At 39.3% G+C, this 19,523-nt stretch overlaps 4 protein-coding genes across 4 annotated transcripts; 2 read left to right on the forward strand and 2 right to left on the reverse strand.

Annotated features, from left to right (window-relative positions):
• The first annotated feature begins 107 nt into the window (after positions 1-107).
• On the forward strand, positions 108-2,071 carry LOC110416788 (RING-H2 finger protein ATL54-like). The gene has a single exon (XM_021428875.1). The coding sequence runs from the start codon at positions 425-427 to the stop codon at positions 1,616-1,618; it is 1,194 nt and encodes a 397-aa protein (XP_021284550.1). The 5' UTR covers positions 108-424; the 3' UTR covers positions 1,619-2,071.
• A 3,659-nt stretch (positions 2,072-5,730) lies between these two features.
• CUC3 (NAC (No Apical Meristem) domain transcriptional regulator superfamily protein) lies at positions 5,731-8,426 on the reverse strand. Its single transcript, XM_021429078.2, is given in 4 exon segments — positions 5,731-6,490; positions 7,100-7,374; positions 8,227-8,387; positions 8,389-8,426. Coding segments are annotated over 4 exon segments (1,182 nt in total). The 3' UTR covers positions 5,731-5,782.
• A 5,119-nt stretch (positions 8,427-13,545) lies between these two features.
• LOC110416932 (cysteine protease XCP2-like) lies at positions 13,546-15,205 on the forward strand. The gene is made up of 4 exons (XM_021429079.1): positions 13,546-14,067; positions 14,161-14,396; positions 14,566-14,706; positions 14,779-15,205. The coding sequence occupies exons 1-4, from the start codon at positions 13,596-13,598 to the stop codon at positions 14,995-14,997; spliced, it is 1,068 nt and encodes a 355-aa protein (XP_021284754.1). The 5' UTR covers positions 13,546-13,595; the 3' UTR covers positions 14,998-15,205.
• Positions 15,206-15,501: 296 nt separating this feature from the next.
• On the reverse strand, positions 15,502-18,399 carry PHT1;9 (phosphate transporter 1;9). Its single transcript, XM_021428853.1, has 2 exons — positions 17,514-18,399; positions 15,502-16,675 (listed from the first exon to the last, which is right to left on the reverse strand). Exons 1-2 carry the CDS (start codon positions 18,227-18,229, stop codon positions 15,760-15,762), a joined length of 1,632 nt encoding a protein of 543 aa, XP_021284528.1. The 5' UTR covers positions 18,230-18,399; the 3' UTR covers positions 15,502-15,759.
• Between the last annotated feature and the right edge of the window lie 1,124 nt (positions 18,400-19,523).

Below are 19,523 nucleotides of genomic sequence, written 5' to 3' on the forward strand. Positions count from 1 at the left end.
TGCAGTGACATCTTATGTCAATATGTTGTATAAATCTACTTTATTCATATGCAAAGAGGATGAGTCAGGAGACTGTAATACTCAGCTTTCCTGACAAAGTAAATTAAACTTAATTAGTATAGCTAAAAACACTCATGAGCAAAACACAGAATAAAATGAATGATAGAGAAATAATTTAAACTTCAGAGGATGAGCCAACTGGCTGTGTAATCTGTGCAAAGATTAACAGAGACCTGAGTTCTTGTAATACCAATTGGTAAACACAACCAAACACATACACATCAGTCTACTCCTTACTAAACCCTGAAAGAGACAAGTTTCTTAATTTTCTTCATTTCTTTTCTTCCAATTCAAACCAAAGTTTAAGTTTGCAACTCATTAGTCTTTCTTTCTTTCATCTTTCCTCAATCCTTTCTTCATAGCAATGAAAAACAGAAAGCTTTTTCCGACTCTTGCAGAAACAAACCAAACTGTAGACTGCCATGACTTCTGTGATCCCGCCTGCCCTTACAACTGCTACCCTTACCCTGACTATTATTTTCTACCTCCACCGCCACCGCCGCCACCTCCTTCTCTCTCAGATCAAAACCATTACATCTCACCTTACGTGATCATCTTAGTTTCTGTACTCGCCAGTTTCTTCCTTCTTATTGGCTACTATGTCATTATAATCAAATCATGCTTTGGTTTGTGCTGGTCAAGGAACAACAGGCAACAACAAGCTCAAACTGATGGTTCAGATGACGAGTTTCTTGATGAGAATCGAGTTGATCATCCTATTTGGTTCATCACGACTGTTGGTTTGCAACAATCGATCATAAATTCGATCACCGTTTGTAAGTACAAGAAGGGTGAGGGTTTGATTGAAGGGACAGAATGTTCAGTATGCTTGAATGAGTTTCGAGAGGAGGAGACAGTCAGGTTGTTGCCTAAATGCAACCATGCTTTTCATATTTCCTGTATTGATACTTGGCTAAGGGCTCACACTAATTGTCCCTTGTGTCGAGCACATATTGTCTTTGATGCTGTTCGTGCCCCACCAACTTCTGCTGATCAAAATTCTAATAATATGGAGCTCGTCGCCGATAACCGGATAGAAAATTCTGAGATTGGAGGTGAACTAAGCAGTCAGAATCAGGGGAGGAACAGCGAGCTTTGTGAAAACGGGGCCAGAGCAGACGCTTCAAGTGAATTGCCTGAGGCTAATGACCAAAGAATTTTAAAGGAGGGTGCCTATTATGATGAAAATGGCACTTTGGAAGTCAGTGATTGCATTGACAGTAGCCAGGCTGTGGCTAAAGAGATACAACAAATAAAAAGGTGCGTTTCGATGGATTCTTCTTCAGCTGCAAGTTTGTTTCTCGGTTTGGCAAATTTATGTCCTCTTAAATCAGAAGGAAGTTCTTTTGATCATCAAGAGGATGTTGAGAAGCCACATTCAAGCATCATTCCAAATCAAGATGAGGGTGACTCAAGCGAGTTTAGGCCGATGGGTAATTCTTCCATAGCTCAGCATCTTCATTTAAGTCCTGTTCCCATGAAAAGATCATTCTCCTGTGGCGGAAGGTTTTTCTCATCCAAACGTAGCCGCAGCATGAATTCAATACTTCCGCTGTAAAGGTTTTTTACTCTTTTAGATATAGTCTTGGCTTTATGAGTGGGATATTTGTTAAAAAGAGAAACTGTATGCAGTATGCACCCTCTTTAAATTTGGGGTTGTTTTTTCCTGCTTCTCCACCAACGCATGAAACTCAAGCCTTATGATGCTGAGCTACCACCAGAGGAATTTTAAAGAGACTTCTCTTTTCAGAAGAATAAACTTCATGTATTTGCCTTGGTTTCGAGTGCTGAAGTAGAACTTCATTGAAGCTTCAACTTGAACATAACTGATAACTATATGCGAGAACTCATTATGTCACTGCTGTTATTCAGTAATGAGAAAAGAGAAAATATTTGCACAAGAAATGTTTCTGCAGAGATAAAGCAATTGCTTTCAAGTTTCAGCGTTGATTTTCACCTTTTTTTTTTTTCACTAATTTGAATGAACTTTCATCCATTGATGATTATGATAGACTTACATGTAACTATTAGCTTAAGAAAAATAAACATACAATGAACAATTAACAATCTAACTAATGTATAACATTCAATGACTATTCTAATATACTAAAACGTGTTAAAAGGTTTAAGCCAGTTCTTGTACATCTTTTCTCTATAGTTAGGTATGTTTAGGTAATAATATATAGTTCTAAAAGCCAACCCTGTTGATTTTTCTTTGGAGAAACTGGCAATAGTTTAAACCGAGGAGAAGTTAAAATGTATATGAAGGTTGTTATATTATCTAAATCAAGCTTGCTTATATGCTTGAAAGTTCCATTGACCGAACCATTAGTTAGAGACTTACGTTTTCATAGTAATACTGTATAGAAACCATAGAGTAATGGAGGAAAATCAAGCAGTCTTGTACGCTTTCCCTAAGTTTAAAACAAGAAGACAAGAACCAATAATTTATAGGTTGCTTTGAAACCCGGTATAGCCACCGTCTTGGTTACTGGTACATGCAACCAAAAACAGTCAATTTCCTTCTGTGGTCAATGCTTGCCTAATTCTGGTGACACGGGGTTTTTCTTCTCCTTTCAGTTTTCCATCATGACCTAATTGCCATCTACTCAATCAACATCTCTTTACTCTAAATATGATGATCTCAGCTCATAGCTTCTCAATTTGTGCATGTCTAACATGGCAGGGTTCATAGCAATACGATTTGCTTGTCTTAACAGATCTGAATGGTTGCTTCTCCAACCATGAAGTGATACTGATTCAATAACTAATCTAAAGCCCTCGGATTATGCTTCAAGCCTTGCCCTGAAACCAGTCTTTAAAGCCAGAGGTTAGTCGTGCAAACAGAGCCCAACCAAGTCGAACTTTCTCTGATTCGGTTTGCCTAAAGTGTTGCTAAATTGGAACATAAACTGAGTCACTTTCAACTTAAGCGTGAGAAACTTACCGGACTTCAAGCCTAGCTGGGGCTCTTGACATTGTAGGACAGCCACTTGGGCTTTGAAACAGAGCTTCATAGGCCTACATATATGGGCCATAGGGGATCAAATATAAAATAAAATTTCAATTTACAAAAATTTTGGAATGATCTGAAAATATATTTTAAATTAAATTCTTATTTATTAAATGATATTGCCACTGCCAATGAGACTTTATTAGTTTATTGGGTATCTACCAAATTTATTGATACATTGTGTTATGGGGTTAATTAGTGAATATCCATGAGTTAAACTCACTTACGTTTAAACTTTGACTCATAAACAAATCGACTCGCGATTCATTCTGGTGTTCTCTTAGAGCCTTTGACCTCAACTCTTCGTTTGTGTTTGTTGGAAATTATGATTAGGTATAACAGCCATGCCTGCACTAGGTTGTTTTGTTGCAGAGCTGTTTTAAAACCAAAATCTCCACGACTGAAAGATCTCATCAGATCTTTTAAGTTGACTTAATTATTTGGTATTCGGTATTCCTCAAGAAAATTAGTTCTAAAAGGAGTGCTTCAATTCAATATATCCAACAATAAGCACGCAGACGAATGGATTCAGAGCTTGCTACTTCCATTTATTACTCTGATATTCAATCTTTTCCATCCAAAAACATGAGAAGGCACTTTATTTCATCACTCAAGGCCAGGTTTGAGGTCAATACGAATAATTAAGGACAATAAATAAATAAGGTTAATAATATAGTTATAGCAGATATGAGGCCCATTTCGATTCGACAAGTACACAATATCCCCTAACTATGACCCCGGGGGAACCCTATCAGAGATGTTGTTAAACGCGCTTAATCAAGAAAGTCATAGCTTGCAGTGACATCTTATGTCAAGAGCTCGTGTAATTGTACTTTATTCATATGGCTAAAGGATGAGTCAAGAGACTGTAATACACTGCTTTCCCAACAAAGTGAAATATAGCTGGAAAACACTTTGACAGAAGAACAACAACAGTAAGGTTCTGATCAGCACTCATGAGGAAAACACAGGGTTGATTCTCAATAATGTGCTGTCTTCATGGCCCTGATGTGCAAGCTCCATTACGTCGTAATGAAAAACTCTTCACTTTCAGTCTCTGGTCATGTTCTTCGTGTGTTATGGTGTTTTGGATATCAGGGTCCTGAATTAGTTATAGTTGAGACGCCAGCTTAAATTTGCTTAGTGGGCCGTTTCGCCTTGCTTCAGTGTTTGAATGAAGAAAAATATAGCTTTTGGATGTTGACACTATTGCTTTTCACTATAGTAGGGTCAAATAGGATCTTTGATTAAAATTGTCATTACATTAGTTAAATCGTGACGATGAGAGTGTCGATCCGGCTCTTAAGATTTAGAGGAACATGTCCCGGGGGTAGGCTCAACCCCGATAATACCTCAGGCTGCTGTCGTTTTGCTTCTTACATGCCTTATCATGTAAAGTGTGTGGCTTTGCCTGGTGGATGCTGGGGCTGGGGCTGGGGCCGGGGCCGACTCTGTTTTCGTAGAGTACACAGAAAAAATGAGTCCTTCTCTCGAGGTCGTACCCATTTTGTCACTACTCTTTGGCAAAGATGGTCCAATGATGAGTTTGGAAGATGTTCAGTTGTCACCTCCATGGCCATTCATTTTGAGGATCGATTCTTATTGAGAAGTGTTGATCTCCGTCTCAATGATAGTGAAAAATGGTAGTAGTAAAGGTAATTGAAAATTACACCTGGAAAATCAATTTTAGTTTTGCTTGTTAACTGAAAATTAATTTTCAAAAGATAATATTTTTTATTGTTTAGATGAGATTTCAAAAGAAAACATTTTTCTTTGCATTTACAAAACTTTTAATCCATTAACGTAATTTTCTTCACAAGATTTCTAATGTACACCATACAATACAATATGAACAAAATAAAACAAAAATGACCACAAATTCATATTTTTCACTATCCTCAAATTCTTTCATGATTTTTACAAACCAAATCAAAGAAAAACCCTCAAAATGTATTGACGCCAATTGTACAAATCAGTCACTCAACACATAGCCCGTAGGTTTCACTAATCTCAACCGGCTTGCAGAGGGGGAGAGTAAAAGTGGTCGACGTGGACAGAGACAAGTCGAGGAGTTTGAGAATCTATATGTAGCATGATTATTGTCGAACAAATTGATAATGGCTCATAAATGCTTCTCGGGATATCCATGCCCAAATCCATTGTCCCCCTACGCAACAGCCCCTAAAAACTTAGGTACCAGTCTGGGCATGTGCATGCAAAGGCAGGGAGGGAGTGGGGGACCCTGTCGCCATCATCAATCATACTTGTAGGTGATGTCAAATATTGAAAACACCACCCATCCCATCCATGGCGTCACATTCAGAAAGCTTTCGCTGCTCACTTCCCCTTCGGGCCGTCTTCGCCTTCTTTCCCTTCCCCTTACCTCACCTCACACCCCATCCAATATTTAACCCATCAAAGAAAAGCACTTTTTTTTTCCTGTTATGGCCATTGGCTTGGCTTTTGATGAGAAAATTAAGGCAAGGCAGTTGACAGCGTTAGGAAGTACTGTAATAATTCGTCAAGCTGCAGGAAATTCTCCAATCCTACAAAGATACGTGCATTGGATTTGCTTTGGAGTTTGGGAAGGACGCTCATTTACATATTACACGCAGAGCAGAAACACTTAAGATTCTATATATAAAAATATGGTAGTAGTATATGATTATATATATAGAAATGGAAATTGGGTCCTAATAATACAAGATTTTAACAATCTAGCTGCCAAGATTCTCCCGGGGCTCTGATGTGCGGATCTAACATCATCTGAACGCCGGCCCTATTGAAAGCAATTGAAGTGGACATGTCATGGACAGTAGCGTCCCCAGCAGTAACGCCTTCGGAGAACCCCAACACACTACAATCCATCTCAAAAAACAAGGGATTTTGACATGGGTTCGGATGAATCTTGTCCATCCAGTTCAAGCTGGCATCAGGCAGTTGGAAATGGGAAAAGTTAGCCTCTGTCTTGCACTGTTTGGGAATAGTGGCTTGTTCCTTCAAAATGCAATCTTGATGTGAGAGGAGGGACTTGAAGAGCATCGATGCTGATGGGTTGCTGGTGTCTGTGGCAGCGTTCTTGTCTGTTGTGTTGGTAATGGAGGAAGCGATTGTGGTGGGATTGGCTGAAAAGGAGGGTTGGACTTGGAGCCCGTTAGCTGGGAAGAGTGGGGATTGGGAGACAACTGGGTTTATTAGGCTTTTCAGGTCATTTTCTTGGCGGTGAATCACAAAAGAGTTCTGGGCCTGCATTGGAGTTTGAGATTGAGATTCTAAGAATGCTGTTGGGGTTTCAAGCAGCGGAGGCAAGGAACTCGTTGGAGACGAAGAAACTTCCAATATAAAGCTTTGTCCTTGAGCAAGGGCAGTTTTCTTCTCACCTGTTTTGTGAAATATTCTGCAAATCACCCATTCTTCCTGCAAAATAACCATTTAAAAGAACATACTCCGCTAATAAGTATTGACAATGCAAAAAAGAACTAAGTACAAACAAATCAGCTTATATTCTAGCCTTCTAGGAAAGAAAAAGAACGACGAAATGGAGGAGGGTTTAATCAGATCCTTTAGTTTAGAATGTTTTCATGTTGAACTTCAAGAATCATGTACACATTTCAGAGTTTGCTTAGCCTTTTCAGAATTTTGTATACTTGGTCATGCATGTTTAGTGCAGAAACAAACTTGTCGCATGATTAAGATAATGAAGACCAGATCAGAAGGTGTAAGCGGAGCGGTAACCCAAACGAAAGAACAGAAACGCCAGCTGCTTCTGACAACCATATGGCACTGAGTAAAATCAAACCAATCACATCAAAAACTACCCCGGTGGATAATAATAAGGTGAAAATTGTCAAGTCGGCATGTACAAGAAGTGCAGAGTTTGATAGTAGGGTATGATAGAAAAGAGTTTTTGTAGTAGCACTAGGATAATAAGTCAACCCCAAAAGCGACAAAAAGAGGGACGAGGGTCTGGGTGTGTGCCAGGGGAAATAGCTTGATTCCCACGGCGCACGTGTGGCCCATAATTACCTTGCACGCGTGGCGGTAGGAGAAGTCACCGTCTAAACGGTACTCGTGCATGACCCACTTGGTCTTCTCGCCACGGGGGGCTCTGCCCCTGTAGAAAACCAGGGTTTTTTTCATGCCGAGAAGGGCTCCACTTGAGGCGCTGTACACTTCCCTATCTTTGCCTGTGGCTTTCCAGTACCCAGCTCCGGTGGCTCTATTAGTTCTTAACCCTGTCGGGTATTTCCTGTCTCTCAGGCTGAAGAAGTACCACTCCCTTTCCCCCATTTTGGCCACATCTGAATCAAAACCCAGAGTGTAATTGCAGTTAAGACCACAATTTATAGACTATATGTATGCTACTATTCGATAATCCCCTCCAACTCCATCTCTCAAATACACATTTATTACATGAATGATATATTGTCAGAAGTTGATGCGATTAGACCCTTTCCAGGAATTAAATTAAAGACTGAGTTTTTAACCAAAAATGAATGGTGCGGAGCGGCTCAAAGGGAATGTGTGTATGATACTCAACTGCTTGACACAGACAAGGGTTTTAACTTATCCAGTATAATTATATATCTGCAGAAAAGAATGAAATAACTAAAGACGTGCTACATGTCTCGAAATTTTGATTCAACGCTTACAAGGCGAGCCTTAGCTAGGGGCTCTCCGGTCTAGAATGAGTATTCAGAATCATTGTAACAAGGATATCCTGCAAACATCCTTACTAAACATGGTGCAAATCCAGCTTCACTACAAAGCTCTTGGTCTGTGTTTCAAAATCAAGGCTCAGGCTCAGCCATACTTAACTGTTCTTTCTCAGGGACTCTTTAAGACCCAGAACAAGGATGCAGCAGGATGATTAAGGCATAAGAAGATCAGAGGTAGCTTGACTAGTCTACCTTGTCCTCCACTCAGAAAGAAATCAGCATTTTCTTCTAGCTTGAGAAAGAAAGGAAAAAGCAAAAGAGTATCTTCTCAGCTAAGAGGAAAAAGGAAAAGGAACTTATCTGAGGAATCCAGAAACATGTCAAGCCGGCAACATGCTAGAGAATGCCATGATGTAAAGCGGATAGAGAATATTCTTGGATATTTGCATATAATCATTCCATTAATTTTGACTTAGGAGAGAAGCAAGCATGTACCTGGAAGCTCCCAAGGTTCACATCTATTAAGATCAACCTCAGCGATCTCTACTCCGCAAAAGCTCCCATTAAATACCTTTGAAGCCAAATAGAATGTTATCAGTTCTTCATCGGTAGGGTGAAATCTAAACCCCCGCGGCAAACCCTGCTCGTTTAATTCTTCCAGCAAGTTCACTTAAAAGTTCCTCAACTGATAACATCTTCTCGCACACAGCTAATGTTCTCGCAATGGAATAAAGAGAGGAAGGGTGAACAAGATTATGATCTGCAACAAAGGGGCATTGTATGTGAATGAATGCGCAGCTAGAAGTTATATTAACATGCACTACATGAAGAGAAGGACTAAAAGTGAAGGAGAACAGAAGCCATTCTGAGGAGGGCTAAAGGGTGGAGAAAGATATAGGCTGTCAAAAGGCAATGGGGGCCCCACAAAAGCGCACCTGAAAGGCTTCTAAGACAGGAAAAAAGAAAATTTGAAAGTAGTTTTTCCGGAAAAACAAGAGAGATTGAGGTGAAATAGAGAGGGAAGGGTAGTAAATGCAAAGTTGGTTGCAGAGTCCAGAGATTTATGCGTGCGTATGTGAGCATATTAAGAGAGAGAGAAAGAGAAATGAGTCAGGTTCTCAGATGGATAACACGAGGGTAGCTCGCAGAACAGTGAGCTCATCATCACTTAATTCATTTTTATGCACAAATTATAATATTAGTTTAGTTGTACAACAAGATTGCCAAATCTAGAACACCGTAGCAGCAGTTCTTTACCTCTTTTTCTCTCTTCTTTTAATTTGTTTTGTGGATATTTACTGATTAAATTTTATCTTTCCACACCTTTGCTTTTTCAGTTTTTACGTTGTGAAAGGCCATTGGCAATTAATGCTGACTATCCTTCTCTTAATCTCTATAATTAAGAGGGAAAGCTTGCTGCCACACTTTCAACTTTTAAAGCTCTCTTTCCTAGTCTGTCATATCTTTGGTAATGGCGTATGTTGTTCTCCGCGATGTAAGGTCTTTTGGTTTGACACTCGGCTGTGGTAAAGGAAAGGCAGGTTAGAGATCTAGAGAGATCAATGTCCATGTCATGGTGCAGACCAAAATAAAATACTACTCCGACTGATCATTGGGTGAATTAATTTATACAAATAACCCCAAGCTTTGAAAATTTGTTTGAGTTTAACGAGGTTAAACTCAAACATTTAGGAAGATACAACATCATTAACAGTTCTAAGTCAAATGAAGAGGATAAACTAAGCTTGTTCTCCGTGCTTAAGATCAGATGGAGCATCCTGGAATCCATGTTCTCCGTAACGGAGTCATGAGCTGATCAGGCTGATGATTTAAGGGCGGAGGGTGGGGGGCATTAAAGGGGCAGCTCTTCAAATGTCGGCGTTGCACGTGTAGCATGATCAGGTAATTAAAAGCGCGTCGTAGGCTGCCGCTGCTGGCTGCTGCTGTCTTTCTCTCTCGCTACTGTAGCAACTAAGCGTCTAGATCTTAGTGACTCACCCAAGTAAAAGATAACAACAGCCAGGATCTACTGCACGCATATAGTTAGTAAGTAATATATTTTCTGTTCAGATTACCCTCTCTCCATCTCTCCCTCAGATCATGCACATAAAAAAATGTTTAGGCTACATAAGCCTAGCTACGGACTGCTGCAACCCCTAGGTCCGTAACTGTAGCTATGCTTTTCAATGTGTTTTCTTTTTCCTCTTCTCTCTCTCTCTCTCTCTCTCTCTCTCTCTCTCTATACTCTCCCTCTCTCTCTCTAGCTCTGATTATTGAGCACCTTTTTGCATAGCGTCTCTGTATGCGCTTCCCTCGTGGGGGAAAAGAACACGGTACAGGATGCAGGAAAACAAGGAACGCAAAACAAAAAAAGCTTACGGCCCCATTCTACTCACGTTGCCCACCAAGCAAAGGAGTGGCCCAGTGAGCTTGGCCCACCAATTTATGGAGTCCATCCATAAGGATACAGTTTTTATTTTTTTATTTGCTCGGCGCCGCTGCAGCCTGCCGCGCCGGGGTTTTGGTAGTACTATTGGCAACTCCGCTTAACTACATAAATAGCCACCATGCAATAAATTCTTTGCAACGGCCTTAAACAAGTAAGCCAATGCATTAACAAATTAATTACTTTCTTGATTTCCTCTGCTTTACTCCCTCCATCTCTTTCTCTTCAAACAATGCATTGCAAGACCCGAATTGAGATGATTACTTGAATATGTGAAGATAATATTATTTAAATTCAATTGTAAAATATTTTAATTTTATTTAATCAAATCAGATAATACAAGATATTTGATTACAAAATACTTATTATGTATTGCTTTTGTCTTGGTCTTAGCCTTGGTTTATAGCGATCAATTCTATGCAAACATTTTTCATGAAGTAAATACTGGACTAACAATTAAGATGGATCTTGACAATGACAAAATTACAAGACGATGGATTTAGGACACAGGCAGTTCCCCACCACTTTTTATTTTGTGGTTTTTCCTTTGGATATATAGTATATAAAATGTAAGTTAATGTATAAGATAAGATGACAATAGATTAATGAAATGGTCAGCAAGGACGTACGTGCAGGTGCAGCAGCAGCAGCAGCAGCACCGGCCTCAACACAGGAAGAGACTAAGGAGAAGGACATGTCAAGGAAGAAAAAGGCAGTCTCATTATTATTTATTCAATTCAAGAGCGGCTCTTTCAGCTCTTTGCAGTATACCGAATGCATTTCTATCTCTCAATCATAGACCTACCCTTTTCTGCCAATGCAATAGAGCTAAAACCCCACTTTATTTTTTTTTCCCCATATCCGTACATTTTTCATTCAATATTTGGAATTTGCAACAGATGAATTATTGAACAGTGTCCGGGGGGGGGGGGGGACCTGTGATTCTTTCATGGGTTTTTTTTTAAAACATGTTGGTTACCAAAAAAATTAAATAAGTGAAATGATTATAAAGAAATCCAAAGTATGTACCAAGTTGCATTTTCCTCTCAAATACAATATAGTCAAAGTAACAACAAAAGCGAACAAGAAGAATTAAAGCTCTTGTGAGTCCCAAAGTCTAAAGTCTACTGTCTAAGCCGCTTGCCCTGGCCCTGGCCCCTTCTATGCCTTGACCTATAATCAAAAGTACAAAATGTTAATGTGTATTTTGATTTGATATAGTTTAAAGAGGGGACAGTAAATAAATAAAAATGAAAAAAAATACTGAAACGGAACAAACTAAAAGTATACAAGTACAATAGTAAATCATACTCATAGCTCCCAATGTTTAAGTCAGGTATCATGTTTCTCCTTGAAATTTAAAAATTATTTATTGATATTTATACTTACAATTTTATAACAAAAAAAAACCATTCGCTTAATATTTTTTGTTAAATGTCACCACTCACATGTCAATTAATGAGTTCAAAATTAATTTGTTAAAAAATATTTGTTTAATTTTATTGTATCCGTAATCTATAAAATGTCCCAAACCGCAGTCTCTGCAGAATACACGTGGGACTTTTAGATGGGCACGGCACTTTTGCTTTTAGTTGATTTTTTTTAAACGTAGGGACCAGACCCAGACCCAGACCCATCACCTCCCTTTGGACTGGACGGTCTGGAGTCTGGACCCAGACCCATTCTCTCTCTCCCTGCTTGTCGTTTTATAGTTCTCTGAGAAGCCTACTTCTGCAGGCTGACTACTGTAAATTTATAGGGGCAATGGTAGAATAAAATGGCATCCGACATCCACCCCTCCCGCCCTTTCTCTGCAATTAATCCCCAGTCTTTTGTTCTTATTAAGTTTCTCTTCATCTAAATCTAAAGTATAATGAATCCAAGATTCAAAGGCATTTGGAAGGTATTTTGAAGAGATGCGTTTGGACGAGAGATTTGAAATAAAAAATATTGCAATTTAAGATAAAAAAGTTTCCATGCCCCAATGCGTGTACCATGTGGATTGATAGGCTAATAGCGTCGCATGCAGACAACTCGTGACCACTGTTGAGTTTTCCTAAAAAGGAGATAGGAATTGTAGCAGCACAGGGAAGGTACCAAAGCTGATTTCAATGTTAACTAAACAGAGAAAAAGAGCTAATACCAATATATTTAATTATTAAAAGAAATATTGATAGATTTGATGATTTTTTTCCCCTAAATTTGCAGAAATACATCTCGGGGGCACGACACTCCACTGAGAATAATGATTCCTAAACAGTTATTTTGGACGTCCGTACTACTCAAGCCTACTTTCTTTTGACAAGATGCTTTCTCTACTTTATCTTTTTAAATCCGTCTGTCTACTTTTTGATTGATGCTTAGGCTGTTAACAGTTTTTTCTGCAAATTGCACTGACCAAAGCGACAACGTGTAAGTAGCCTCAGCCCCTCTTAAATTATATGATTAGGTTGCCTGTTAGTGTTATGCACCATGGTTTTCTTTTTTCCTATATATGGCTGCCGTGAAAATTAAAACGCTTTATGGGAATTTCTTGTTAAACAATTAAATCAGGAAAGTTGATTCCGCAAAATGATTGAAGTATGTTTTGTTGGGGATTCGGCGCATGATGGGTAGGTAAGTCGCTGCCAGTTTGCAGGTGGCATGAATTTACCGTAATCTCATTTCTAATTACGATTTGGTGACTTGACTAGGTGTTAATGTTATTCACTGCATCTCGGCCTTCTCACCAACCCCCAACAATGAATGCATGGTATTTGTAAAGGCCAAGTCAAAAGAAAATCATTTAACTACTCTATTGGTATTTGCTAACAAATTAAAGCATGCATATGATCAAATATCCAAGGAGTTCTCACATGCTGCAAGGTACGTACGTGTTTACCTTTGATTTGATAATGAGTTTGTTTCTCCAAAATGTATTCGAAAGCTGGGTTGGTGAGTACCCACTTGTGAGATTTTTTATTAAATTATGTCCAATTCCGTATGCCTCTCTATATAAGAATCCAACTTTATCTCCTCTTGGCTTCGTTTAAGAAACTTCCACCTATGTGTTAAGGTGTGATGATGAACATATAGAAAGACGATTACCTCTCTAATTAATAGGTTAAGTGTCCGGTTGATGTCAACGCTCATGACAAAAGGCTACGAAGGAAGAATTGTTTGAGTAAGTTTGATAATATATACCAGTACTATACGACCGAACAAAAGTGATAAAGGGAATAGATCATAAACTTGGAGTCAAAGCCAGCTAAAAAACCAACCTTAAACATTAAGAATGATTCAGGAACATTCCCAACGACCTTACTTGGAAGCAATACATGAATCATAACCTATATAAATCATCCATATCTGCCCCTTCGTCTTCAACTATATATATATATGAATCTGTTTTACGAAGTAATAAAATTTCTAGCTGAAAATGGCATTCTCCTCAATTTCTAAGATCTTCCTTGTATCCTTTTCTTTGTGTCTCTTTGCATATTCAGCTTTAGCTCACGATTTTTCAATCTTGGGCTATTCGCCAGATGATTTGACATCCACGGACAAGCTCATCGATCTATTTGAGTCGTGGATGTCAAAACATAAAAAGGTTTACGAGAGCATTGAGGAAAAGTTGCATAGGTTTGATATTTTTAAGGATAACCTAATGCACATCGATGAGACTAATAAGAAGATCAGTAACTACTGGCTTGGACTGAATGAGTTCGCAGATTTGAGCCATGAAGAGTTCACAAAGATGTATCTGGGCCTGAAAGTCGACTTGACTAGAATAAGTGGAAGGAGCGAGTCTGATGAAGAGTTTACTTATAGAGAAGTTATGGATTTGCCAAAGTCTGTCGATTGGAGAAAGAAAGGAGCTGTTACTCGCGTCAAGAACCAAGGATCATGCGGTAAACCTCATGCAGTGCACTCTCTTTAATACAAAAACATGCGCAAGTGTATTTGTATACTTACTGTTGGATTTTTGAGTAAATCAAATGCAGGTAGTTGCTGGGCATTTTCAACTGTCGCTGCAGTGGAGGGTATAAACCAGATTGTTAAGGGAAATTTAACTTCACTCTCAGAGCAAGGGCTGATTGATTGTGATACTACCTACAACAATGGGTGCAATGGAGGCCTGATGGACAATGCATTTGCCTACATTATCGCCAATGGTGGACTTCACAGGGAAGACGACTACCCTTATATCATGGAGGAAGGCACTTGCGAGATGAGAAAGGTTAAATACTTACAAATCCCATAACCAATTTAGGCCTAGGAATTAGTAATTAACTTAATTATAGCAGAAAGATTTATGTTTGTATTGATGTAGCCAGCCTGTTCAAATTTCAAAGAGCAGTAAGGCAGATGGCCCGTTTACAGTCTGCAACTTATTTTCTCTCTTCCAGGAACAATCGAACCTTGTAACCATCAGTGGGTATAGCGACGTCCCAATGAACAACGAGAAGAGTCTGCTGAAGGCACTTGCAAACCAGCCTGTGAGCGTGGCCATTCAGGCTTCTGGTAGAGACTTCCAATTCTATAGCGGGGTAAGTGAACGAACACTAGCTGATTTCCAGTTCCGTTGGACGACCAATGTTTTAATCCCTTAACTTAATCAGGGAGTTTTTGATGGGCATTGTGGAACCCAACTGGACCATGGAGTGGCAGCTGTTGGGTATGGGTCAACCAGCAAGGGCTTGGATTACATCATAGTCAAGAACTCGTGGGGCCCAAGATGGGGTGAGAAGGGCTACATAAGGATGAAGAGGAACACTAAAAAGCTTGAAGGGCTTTGCGGAATCAACAAAATGGCTTCTTATCCTATCAAAAAGAAGTGAAATTATAGGCTCCCTATGTTGATTTCAGTATTAATATTGTTATATTAAAGTGTACAATGATGTTCTCTTTTTTTCCCCCATATTTGGCTGATAAATAGTTTGATTGCCTTTAAATATACGCTACCTTGATTAAAGGTAAACTTCCTTCATCTTATTTTCTTAGATTTTTTACTTCCATTATACAATACAAAGTAATTTTATCTGATCCTGTCTCATTGGGATTACATTACATTTTTTATTCTTTGAACATGTTTTCTTTCTTTATTTGGATAAGAATTAATTTTAAAATAATTAGTCTATAAATCGATGGTGAAGTTTGAAATTTGGAAAAATTGATTATATTTTGCTTTCAAAGTAGCTTTGTGAGATTAATCTTTAAACCAAAGAAACTGAAAATTGATTTAAGTAGTGGAGTGGTGCAAGTAAATGCATTTATTAGAATTCGCGAGGGAGTATCATTGATAACAGATTAATAATACATGCTTAGTATGTGAGAAAAATAAGTACAAAAAAAATACTATGTGAAAAATTCACATTACCTATGGAATAGGAAAGGTAACAAAGTTTCAAGCTTTACATATATGACACAAGGGATTTCATTTTGGTGAATCAGAACGGTTCCGGGAGTTTGTCAATCTAAAATCCTGACTCATAAAGCATATGCATTTTCTCTGTAACTTGTACAGCAAGATACGAACTCTCGAAAAAGAACGCATTGAAAAGAGAAGCTTTAGTTCAATGTTGAGCTAGGCATAGCCGTCATCAGCCAACAGTAGTTTCATTGTTAAGAGACGAGAAGCAGGAATGCGTCAGCAAACTTGCACTGCCGGTGAGGCCTCCCAGGATATATTGTTCACCGGTAGACTCATCTTCATTCTCATTGTCCTCGAGGGACCTTCCCATGGTTTCCGGTGTGAAGAAAAAAGTCACCGCCAATCCGACAAGACACACCGCACCCAAGAGCACTAATGCCACAGTCATTCTCACGGGGCTTGGATTGCCATCACTGTTTTGATTCTGCGAAGCCCACAAAAAGCCAACTGTCCCAATGATAGCGCCGACCTTCCCCACGGCCCCGGAAATGCCATGACAGGTTGATCTAAATCTTGCAGGAAATAATTCAGCGGGGACTATAAAAGTGGTGGTGTTTGGTCCAAAATTAGAGAAGAAGAAACTGAGTGCATAGAGGGCCATGAATCCAACATCTATGTTATCACTCCAGTAGTATTTGTAGGGGATACCAATTGCGAAATAAACCATTGCCATGAAGAAAAAGCCTATCATTTGGATTTTGACTCTTCCAATGCGATCAATGAAATTTACGGTGACCCAATAACCTGGAATTGTAGAGCAGATTGCAAGAATTGCTTGGAAGCGAGCAACTTTAAAAGCAAGCTCATAAGCGTTCAAATCATTGCGGTCTTTGACAAAGCGATGATAAATCTGAGATTGGAAGAGGTTGCTACTGTAAAAGACAACATCAACAAGAAACCATGATGCGGCACAAGAGAAGAGATCACGGCCGTGGCGACGGAAGAATCGTTTGGAGAGAAGAGGATAGGATGGAGGATTTGATGGCAATGGGGAGTCTTCTGCAATTTGACTCATCGGGACATCTAACACTTTCTTCATGTCAATGGCTGCCTGTAGAACATTTTGTTCCACGAGAGCTGTAAATCTAGGAAAATCACGTAAACGACAAAGACAAAAAAAAGGGATAATCAATTTCAAATGTGTTATCTTTAGCTACATGTAAATCATGCAAGAACAGTACGTTATCAATTCTGACGCTTGCCTTTCCATGCTGTTTCTGTCTAAAATTTCAAAGTTTACCGACGCCTCTTTCCGACTGAAAAAGTATTTAATTTTCTTCCTTCCATGTCATAATGTAGACAGGTCTGGCAATATTTGGCATAGAATGAAAAAGTAGTCATCCGTTTCGGTAGAAAACTTTCTATATGTGCATAATTGGTCTGTTCATATTATCAAAGTTCTCTTCAGCCTAAACACTGCTCCCTTCCACCTAACCCTTCAACTAACTTGACTATTTAAAACATGAAAACGCAAAAAAGCTTGACTAAAATATTTTGGAAACAATACATTTTGATTTCATCTTATTTTAATAATTTTCTGTTCTGAGTCTTGCTCCACTAAATATCTTCCTACCTAGTAGTGGCATAATGGTTGAAATTTAGGCCTGGCAATAAAACTAAAAGAATCGAATTCTGATACTTCTAACCCAGCAGTAAATTATAGCAAGAAACCCGATTGGCCGATATAGTCATTGGTTAATCTTAAGATTTGGCATTTGCCCTGATGGATCGTAACCAGCAGGGATTCTAGTATTCTTCTTCTTTTTTAAGTGAAAAGTCACCAACCCACGAAAACCCAACTCATATAAAACAAACTTTAAATTTATAATGACGAGTAGTGGTGGTGTAAGAAATTGAAAACTGACTTAAAAATCAAAATCAGAATAGTAAAAAAGATTAGATGCAGTATAATTAGTAGTAAACCTGGCGGTCTCGGGCATCATCATACGCCAATAATACGTCACGGCTGCTGGAATTGCACCCACCATGAGTATGAGCCTCCACGCAATATCGGCCTCCTCCGGAGTGTGACCATTCGACACATCCGATGCAGCCTCAAATATCTTACAGACCACCATAGTCACTATGGAGCTCGCCAAAATCCCGAATCCCTGCATCGAGAACACAGCCGCTATAAAGGCACCGCGCGTCTTCTTATTAGCAAACTCCGACATGATGGTTGCTGACAAGGGGTAGTCCCCCCCGATGCCTACTCCAAGCAAGAACCTGAAAAACCCCAAACTCACCAGGACGCAGTTTCTGGTCCTGCATATGGAAAAGCCGCAAGCTATGGAGCTGAGAACCATGGTGGTCAGTGACAGCCCGTACATGCGGCGCCTTCCTATCAGATCGCCGAGCCTGCCAAACACCAATTGACCGATCACGGTCCCGAGAAGAGCTATAGCCACCAGGGCAGAGACGACAACAGTGGGGGTAGTCTTGTTCGTGTATTGTTTCCCCTCCGAGTGCACTCCCGATGTCTGATCGTAGTATATTCTTCCGATGAGCTTGATGATGGGAGGGATGCAGAAGAGGTCGTAGGCGTCGGTGAAGAGTCCCATGCCAGCGACGATGATTGCTTTGAAGTGGTACAGCTGGATTTTTGCTGCATCGAGGGCAGACAGGACTTTCAACGCCATTCCTGATTATTGAAAAAGCTATAGATCGATAGAAGAGAGGAATTTATGTTTGCTATATAATTGCCAGGACCATATACAACTCCGAAAAGAGTAATTGCTTGGTGGTTTCGTGCGGAAAGGAGTTGATGTGATCCATGGGTGGACTGCTGACTAGCGTTGATGAAAGCAGGTCATGCATATTCCAAAAGATGCGAATCAGTTAAACTCATGGGAATTTTCGCTTATTATTTGTTAGTTTTTGTTTGGTGGAGAGTTTAAACAGCAGGTCGGACATTGCATGATGCATGTTTGCTGTCGTAAGTACTTGTGCCTGCTTGCTCCAAGGTTTTTTTTTTTTCTCATGGTGACACGCTGCCTAATTAACTAAACTTAGAACAGTTATAATATAAATATTTATTTTTTTGTCAACATTAAATAGTTCAACAATTTAACATATTTGTAAGTATTGGTTATTTACAAGACTACTTTTCCCTATATTATATTTCACTAAAGTATTAAATCAAATAAATTATTATTCTTGTATACATCAATGATGGAATTAATTTAATTTAAATTTAGGCGTAATAATTAATTAAACATACCTATCAAATGTTTGATGTGACACGTAATAAAAACCGATATAGACATTTGAGGTAATGAAGAACTTTGAGTATTCTCCAGGTCGACCCGAAATTTAGACCGTGGCTTAGGGGTCGACCCTGGATTGGTATCACTGTCAATTTTAATGTTAGCCAAGTACAACTCTCAATATGATTGGGTGAGAGAGCACAACCAAGCTGAGTCTATCGAAGTTTGATTTCTACAGGTTCGGTTACATTAGTTGAGTTGTCTTTGCTTTCTTAGTGAAAACAGGGATTTGGGAATCCGAATTACGTATTGAATACGAGTCCAAGCAAGAAATAAGTCCAACCCATTTGTCTTGAAGCTAGAGCCTAAGAGGCACAAACGTAAGCCAATGGTTGTCAACCTTGCAAGTGGCCGAAGCTGAACCAAGAATGGCCTCACCATTCCAAGCAGAAAGGACAAATCAAGAAGTTAAATGCACGATTGCAAGGAATAGAACCCACGTGCAAGGAGCAGCCCATAGGACAGCTGAACCAATCAATTGCCCCCGCAACGAAATAGCAACCTAGAAGCAAATTTCCACAAAGTGCCGACTCCGCAAGAAACTTCAAACGTAGTTCCTCAGTCCAACAGAGGAGTATCATGGTTGATTGTACAAAACAACTGTTCGCAAATTTAGGCAACTGATTAATACTCTCGGGGAACTCCAGTGTGAAACTCCACCACTTCC

The sequence above is a fragment of the Theobroma umbraticum genome, unplaced genomic scaffold (assembly GCF_002168275.2).
Source record: "Theobroma umbraticum cultivar Fairchild unplaced genomic scaffold, ASM216827v3 scaffold_51.0, whole genome shotgun sequence".
Classification (NCBI taxonomy): Eukaryota; Viridiplantae; Streptophyta; class Magnoliopsida; order Malvales; family Malvaceae; genus Theobroma; species Theobroma umbraticum.